We start from the raw sequence: 7,784 nt of genomic DNA, 5'->3' as shown, positions 1-7,784 counted from the left end.
TGCCCTGCCTGCCTGCCAGGCTCTTTCCACCTGGAGCAGGCTCTGAGCAGCAGCTGTTCCTAAGTGGCTGCTTGCTCAAAGCTGGGAGGTAATCAGGCCCTTCATTAACCTTTTCTGGGCTGCAGCCTCTCTTCTTTCCTCGTGCCACTTTCTCCCTTCCAAGAGCTCCCATACCCCCCCAGGAGGTACCCCATGAATCCTGGTATCCCCTGTGCCAGGACTTCTGTATCCCCCCGTTCCCCCTTCCCTGCACCATGATACCCCGTGCCAGGGTCTCTGTGCGACACCCCTGCCGTGCCAGGGGTGCAAAGCTGGGAAGAGCTGGGGGTGATCGTGGGGCTGGCAGGCTCTACCAGCCACCATCAATTGCTTCCTGCATCGGCAGACAATCCCAGGTGTAGCTGAAGTCGCTGAGTGCTCTGCCCAGAGGGGTTGCAAGTCCCCATTTCTACCTGTTTCCCCCCAACAATTTTCACGTATTTCATCCATCCAAAGCCGGCCACACTCCCCCACATTTGGCTGAGAAACAGTTTCCAGAGCTGCTCGGCTTGATGAGGCACCGAGCACCCCGGGGCAGATCCCCCACATACCCCAGCACCTAACACGGGTCATAACAGCACTAGCGTGGACGCACCAAAATCCTGCTTCTGGGACTTGAACGAGGCACTGGGCAGGGTCTGTGCCTGTAACGATGCGCCAGCTCTGAGCTTCTCTACTCAACACAAGCAGAGACCTCGAATCTCTTGGGCTCAGCTTCTCCAAGGTACTTAGGTACCTGATAGGCCTGGGATCCTCCCTGAGGGTCACGGACCCACTTGCCTTTGGAGATCCGTGACCCTGAGCTCCCTTTTCCCCGTGGATAAGGAGAAGGAAATGCTGCTGTCATGCCCTGCCCTTCACAAAGAGAAGGTCGAACACCAGCGATGCTTCCCCTTCGCAGTCAAGGCCAAGGTCCAGCACAGCTGCAAGGCTTCGATGAGCTAATTTCTGGGACTGGGCTTGCAGGGAGGAGCCAGCCCAGGGGGTCAGTGCCGGCGGCCAGGACAGAGGGGCCCTGACGAGGTTATCCTCTAACTCATCATGAGCTATCGTCTCATTGCCATCATTTATCTCCTTGACCTGGACTGTGTTGCAGGAGGGCAAAAGCCAAGATAAACACCAGCAGCTGGCGGCCAGCTGGACGCCACTTGGTCTTGCAGCCGTCCCAGCTCTCCGACCCCCACGTTGATCCCCCTCGGCTCTGCCTCCTGCTTTGCAACTGGTCTCAGTCCCGGTCTCCGATCCCTTGTCCTCCAGCCCCCTTTGCTCTCCCTCTGCCAGGCAGCTGTTGCACGAGGTCCCCGCCTGGCCTCGATGCCTCCTGCCCTTAGACTGGGGTGCCGAGCATGTTGCACCCCGCCGCCTCGGAGGTCAGTCCTTCCCCTGCCTTGTCCCCGCTGCCGTCCTCAGCGCTCAGCTGGCGGCAGGGGTTGGTCCTCAGGCCTCACGCTGAGCAGGGATGCTGCTCCGTGCCCAGGCCAAGCAAAGACCAGAAGCCAACGGCAGCTAGCGTCCTTGCTGCCCTGCGCCCCAATCCCCCGGGACCAGGGCTGGAGAAGGCAGGTGGCAGGGGTAAGCGCCCACCAGCCAGGACCCAACGTCCATGCCAGGGCTTCATGGAGGGCAGTCGACACAGCCACGCCGCCCAGGGCTCAGCTCAGGAGAACGCTGTGGGTGCCCCAAAAGGGTCGAATCCCAGAGCCGAGCAGGGCCCTTCCCCTCGGCCATCGCCCCCGCATGCCTGGCCGGAGCGTGTGCCCCACCTCCCTGCTCGCTGGAGCCCGGGGCCTCCATACCCATCCCGAGCGGGGTCGCTTCACAGCACTTTATTTGCACCCCCGTTCTTCGCCCTGGCGTGGCCTGCCTGCCGTGGCTTGGTGAGGACGCGGGTGCCACCTTGCGGCGACTTGCCACCACTGCCTTTATTTATAGCTGGGACACAGAGGGCAGGAGCCATGTCCCCCCCACATTACACCAGGCAAGTATTGCTAAGAGAAGTGGGGAGAAGATGAGGCCTGGGGGAGCTTCGGGGAGGAGAAATGGACCAGGAGGGGCTGTCCCATCACCCCTGCCCCCTTCCCCTTCAGCTTGACGTCGCCCTCGCAGCCGTTTTGGTGCCCGAGGGTGGTGGGGCGGAGGAGGGAAGAGGCTGTAGCCATCCCGTTGCCTCCCCCAGCCAACGCTGGTCCTGACTCCTGCCCCCTTGGCCCTGCTTTTCCACACGGCATCTGTCCACGGCGACCGGGGGCGAACCCGGGTTGCACCACGGGCTTCACTGAGTGCAGAAAAGGCCCGAGTCAAGGGAGGAAGGGGTCAGAAGCAGCCCCACGGCGGGCGCCTCTGCGCTGAGAGGGGGCACGCTGACAGGAGGGGAGAGTCGGCAGGGCTGGGGCTGGGCGAGGGATCAGGACCCGGGAGGTGCCCCCGTGCTGTCGCTGAGCACGGGAGACGGGGCCCGCGAGGGCGAAGGAGTGCAAGTGAGCCCGCTGCATCTGCACATCTCCGTGTTCACCCCTCGCTAACGCGCCTCGTCCTGCGCGGCTTGCACCCGGTGCTGGTGCCCCTCGCGATGGTGGCTGTGAACAGGGGCGGCCTTGCTGTGCAGGACCGAGGCCTTCTCGCTGCCATCAGCTTCGTGGTGGGGTGTGGGGTGGATGCCGTGCCCGCGGGGGGACGGCTCCTCTTCCTTCTCCTGTTTGGGGGCCAGGCTTGGATTCGCCTGAGCTTCTGCCGTGCCATTTGCCTGGGAAGGGAACGTCAGAGGTTGGAGGCGATGCACAAACATGTACCCGGCCTTGGAAAGAGCCCGTTGGCGTCCCCGCAGGTGCGATCGGAGCAGCATCGTACACCCCAGCCGGGGAGGATTTCCTCCGCCGCAGCCAAAAGGGCCACGCTCCCTCATACTGTGCCACGTGGTACCAACGCAGGGCAGGGCGTGCTGCGGCTTACCTCTTGCTGGGTGCTGTTGGAGTAGTGCAAGCAGTTCCCGCAGTAATCCCTGTTGTACGTGAAGTGCACGGCGGACTCCACGTAGGGGAAGTGCAGGAAGCTGTAGGGCAGCGAGATGTGGAAGACCAAGCGGCCGCACCTGCAAAGCGAAGCGAGAGGCATCTCAGCGAGCCCCTGCCATCCAGCAATGGGTAGCAGCAACCTCGCTTTATGCACAGCTTGCCCTCCACAGATCTCCCCGGCCTCTACAAAGGAGGATAGCCTTGTGTGTAAATGGATAGTAAACCCATTGTAGGAGAGGGGGAGACTGAGGCACGGAGAGGTAAAATGAGACCTGCCCGTGGGCTTGTGACGACATCGCTTGAGTAGTTACAGGCCAAAGACCAGAATAAAAACTAGAGAGAGGCCGAGCTAATTAGTCCGTGCAGACACAGCGGTATTATTTCTGGTTCAGGGGAGAGCAGCATTCAAGCAGCACCACGCTAGCGCTAGCTGTCTCTCGGCAGAGCTAAATAGCCTGCCCGCGGCACCACAGTCAGGTGGTTTCACTAGCCAGAACGGTCCGAAATCCCGTCGGGTTTTGAAGATACCATGTGGGTTGTGAACCAGGACCGTGCTCTGGATTTTGGCCTCCCAGAGCTACAGGGTAAGACCGAAGCTCGGGGTGGTGCAACCAGAGTCGTTGCACAGCAAGGGGATCCCGGGAAGCACTTGTGTGTCACTGCCTTGGTTTGTGTCGGCTTTGCACTGCGTGTGCAACTGAGATGGGGGGGAAAAGGAAAGAAAAGCACAGGCCAGGTCCAAAAACACACGCACATGGGGTCTGTAGCAAGGTTCTCTGGGACCCTTGAAGCCCGTGCCCTTCCTGGCAGCTCGGCCCCCTCTCCAAGGCCTCTTGGCTGCATTGCCCCAGCTCCGTCCCGGCAGGTCGCTGACCGCGCTGCGTGCTTATTAGCAGCCCCCTCTCCTCCGTGGGCAAAGTTCAAGGGCCCGTGGAGCAAACAATAGCGGCGGGTTAGGAAAACAACTGCAGTCCGTGAGGGTTACACAACGCGGGGACGGAGCCAGGCCGGGGGCACGTGGCACCCGCAGAAGGAAGGGGGCAGCAAGAGGGGAGCGATCGGCCCAACTTCCCCGTGCTCCGGGCTGCCCACATCCTGCCCCGACACAGATGGAGAGAGACGCCACGAAGCCGGGGTCCGCGCAGGGCGAGGTGGGTGGCTTTGCAGAGGCAACCCCCATTTGCAGGGCTGTCCCCCAGCCCCGGGTCTCTCGGCCACGAGCTCCTGCCCCTCGTGGCGGGTCCCAGAGAGGCCTGGCAGTTAACAGAGATAAATAAAGGGCCTTCAGGATGTTCTTGGCCTTCCTCTCGCTTGTTCCTACCAGGACCCACAGGCACATCTCCAGCCGTCATTACCCTCCCACCTCCGTCAATGGGCTACATGGTGTTAGACCCATTTTCTCAAGGATAAACCGAGGCTCGGAGCACGGGGAGGCGACCTACTGAGAAGTCAGAGGATCCTAGGATGTGAGGGTTGGAGGGGACCTTAGTGCGACCCCCTGCTCCAAGCCGGACCATCCCAACTAGATGGTCCCATGTCACAGGTGAAAAGGACCCCCACCGCTTCCAGGACTACCAACGAGGCTTGGGTCAGGCAGACAACGTGGCCCGGGGCCACAGCTGCACGCCTGCCCCTCGCCCACACTGGCTGCCTAACAAGCCAGCGCGGAGGGACGAGGCTGGTCGCCGAAGCCCGGCCGTCGGCTGCAAGTCGCTAATTCAAGACTCCTCGAGGGACTGGAGAGCGCGAGACCGCGGCAGAGCTCGCAGCCCCGACGCCAGGCGCTCACCTGTCGTAGATGAGGAAGTCGTCCTTATCCCCATCCAGGATCTGCCAGATGTCGGGGTCCAGGATGCTCTGCTGGTACACGGGCACCCCCGTGGGGGCCTGGCGCTTCAGCTCCCAGTACATGGCCCGGGACAGCGGTGCCTTCTCGTTCACGATCATGTAGCTGACGTTGGCCACCCCTCGCCGGGACAGCTTCTCGCGCAAGCTGCCGAGGCTGGGAGGAGGGAAGAGCCGGGGTGAGGAGACGAGATGCTGCCGTGCCCGAGCGGCTGGCTTCCCCGCGCCCCCCGGCTCCCTGGGGGGGACGGAGCGAGCCCCAAGCCCACCTGCTAGCTTGCTTGAGACAGAACTGTCAGCTGGCCTTCAAAAGTGCCACCACCGTCACCTGCCCCAGTGCCTCGTCCATCGGGACCGTCCCATTGACCCTCCACAGCGGAGCTGGCTGGCAGATGCGGTCGGCCACTTCGGCCAGCATGGTGGCCACCAGCCCCAGGAGAGCGGCCGCGGCCAGGGCCGGAGGCCCCATCCCCTGCCTAAGCCTGGGGAGAGAGAGGAGTGTTAAGAGTCGTGTCGAGCCTGACCTCTCTCCTGCACGCGCGGCCAAGACCTGAGACAGGGTCAGACTGACGCAGGGCCGCATTTCCTGGGGCTCCTCTAAGCCCCTCGGGCGGCCTTAACCCAGGGAGCAGCTCCTGGGTGCCTCCGACACCCGTGCCTGGGAATACAGCGAGACCCGGTTTTCCCTGCGGTGCTTCGACTCCCACATCCGCAGCACCCACGTGCAACACGTTCACACGCTGAGCAGGTCTACGTTACACCCGTGCCAAAATGCAGCCACCTCTGGGGAGGACCCCCAGCAGCTGTACCCCGCAGGGCACAGCACAGCTGAAGCAGGGATCTCCACACCCGGTTACCGCACGGACCCAGCTGTGCCCTGGGTCGCAGATGCCCATTGCGGTGGCAGGACAAGTCCCTGTTTGTACCGGCTGGAGAAGACTTGGCGGTTCCCGGGCGAACCAGGCAGATTCAAGCAGCCCTGGCTGCGAGCTCGAACGCGCTGGCTGCGCCACGGGGTGCCAGGGCGCCTGGGGTCTCATCCTGTTGCCGGGAGGGGATAGGGACCTCGTGGACTCCCCCAGGACTAGGTGCCAGGACTCGTGGGGTCTCTCGAAGGGCGGTGGGGTCTAGTGGTTGCATTAGGAGCCTGGGAATGAAACCCCCTGCCCCCCCCAGCACACCCGTTGGTGCATCGAGACGGTCAGCAGCCACGGACGATGCAACGGGAGAGCGGAGATCTGATCCCGCAGCGGCACCGGCCCCGCTGCACTCTGGGGGTCCGCTCGCCCCTTGGCCGAGCTCTGCCACTGCGGAGAACCCGGAGACTTGGGCTCATCTCGGGCGGCCGTGCCTGGACACAGCCCAGGGGCCAGCCCTCGTTTCAGGTGTCCCCGGCTCCTTACAACCCCCGACCCCTCCAGTGCATGCCTCTTGCCCCCACCCCAACCCCTGGGGCTGCTGGGCTCCCCACCCCATCCCCAAGATGGAAAGGAGAGGAGATACTCTGCCTGCGCCTGGAGGCACCTCAGCTGGCTCCTGGGCTGGGCTGCTCTCTCCACCGAGCTCCTGCTTCCTTTTATTTGCCAGCCCAGCTCTCTCCACCCAGGAGGGAGGGCGGGATAGCGGAGGGCTGCAGCCCCAGCCCCTGCCCCTGCCCGAGAGGAAAAACAACGAGGCGGAGATGGCACTCGCTGGTGCCGCATGACTTGTCCCTTCAAAGGCTTTCCAGCCCTGGACCGAGGCAGTGCCAGGGCGCAAGCCCAAGGCCAGCTGCTGGTATCCTGCCCAGGCCCTTGGCAGCCAGCGCAGGATATTTGCTGCAAGAAATCAAACCACTGCTCGAAAAGCAGCAGCTTCCTGCCCATCCGGCTCCCGGGTCCTGCCCGTCTGGGCCAGCCAAGTTGCCAGGTGGAGCCGGGCCTCTGTTTTATGCGCCGGGACGGCACCCCGAGGATGCGAGACACCCTGGACGCAGCCCCCTGCCCTCGCGCACCCCTCGGCAGGGGAGGAGGAAGACCGCTCCACGCCCCTCGGTCCCGCCGGGTGTACAAGCCCCTTCCCCGGCACCCCGACCTGCTCGCAGGAGGGGCAGGCTGCCCGAGCCAGAGGAGGGGGAAGTGGGGGTGCCGGGACCCGGTCCCTGTGGCCGTTTGTGCATGTAGCCCCAGGCCCGCGGGCTGGATTCAACGGCGTCAGAGGCCAGATCCAGCCCCGGGGCTGCGGGTGACCCGCCCCTGCCCCGTATGGCCCAGCAAGACGCTTCACCACGCAGGGGACCCGTGGCCCCCGTGGCCCCAGGCTGAACCGTGCAGCACGCCGCGCCGGGTCCACCACGGCTGTCGGGGACCGGGCCGGGGTGAAGGGGGGGGTAAAAAGGTGGCCCAGAGACGAGCGAGGACAGCCCAGGGCTCTCAGCCTGCCCCAGAAGAGGCCTCGCCTTGCCATCTCCAGCACAGCCATCGACCTCAAAGCCCCCACGAACCTCCCTCGGATGGGGGAACCGAGGCAGGGATTTACCCCGAAGGAGAACCCGTGACAGCAGGACCCCAGAGCATTAGGGACAAGACCGTCCTCGGGGGCAGACTCGCTTCACGCCCCGCAGCCCGCCTTTCCCACGCCCCACGGCGGCAGCGGGGAGCCGAAGACCCGCGCCCCAGGCCAACGGGGAGGAACTCGCTGCGGGGAAAGGGAAGCAAATATTTGAGCAGTTCGTTGCACCGGGCTTGGGGCAAACACCCGATAAGCGGGGCCGGGCGCAGGCAAACAGAGCCGGGGCGCGGGTGTCGGAGCGAGAGTCCGGCCAGGGGCAGCACCCGGGATCCCCGTCTCCCCCCCCGGGCGCTGGGGGCCACGTCCCTGCCGCCCCCCGGGGCTGCGAGCTGCCGGGGC

General features: G+C 64.3%; 1 protein-coding gene across 1 annotated transcript; it reads right to left on the bottom strand.

Annotated features, from left to right (window-relative positions):
- Positions 1 to 1,853: 1,853 nt before the first annotated feature.
- Positions 1,854 to 6,430, bottom strand: LOC109286729 (selenoprotein Pb-like). The gene is made up of 5 exons (XM_019501403.1): positions 6,399 to 6,430; positions 5,165 to 5,377; positions 4,840 to 5,052; positions 2,989 to 3,127; positions 1,854 to 2,782 (listed from the first exon to the last, which is right to left on the bottom strand). The coding sequence occupies exons 2-5, from the start codon at positions 5,362 to 5,364 to the stop codon at positions 2,558 to 2,560; spliced, it is 777 nt and encodes a 258-aa protein (XP_019356948.1). The 5' UTR covers positions 5,365 to 5,377; positions 6,399 to 6,430; the 3' UTR covers positions 1,854 to 2,557.
- Between the last annotated feature and the right edge of the window lie 1,354 nt (positions 6,431 to 7,784).

Source organism: Gavialis gangeticus, unplaced genomic scaffold (assembly GCF_001723915.1).
Source record: "Gavialis gangeticus isolate Ggan-Ray unplaced genomic scaffold, GavGan_comp1, whole genome shotgun sequence".
Classification (NCBI taxonomy): Eukaryota; Metazoa; Chordata; order Crocodylia; family Gavialidae; genus Gavialis; species Gavialis gangeticus.
The sequence above is the reverse complement of the archived record's forward strand: the minus strand, read 5'-3'. Positions and strand labels throughout refer to the sequence as shown.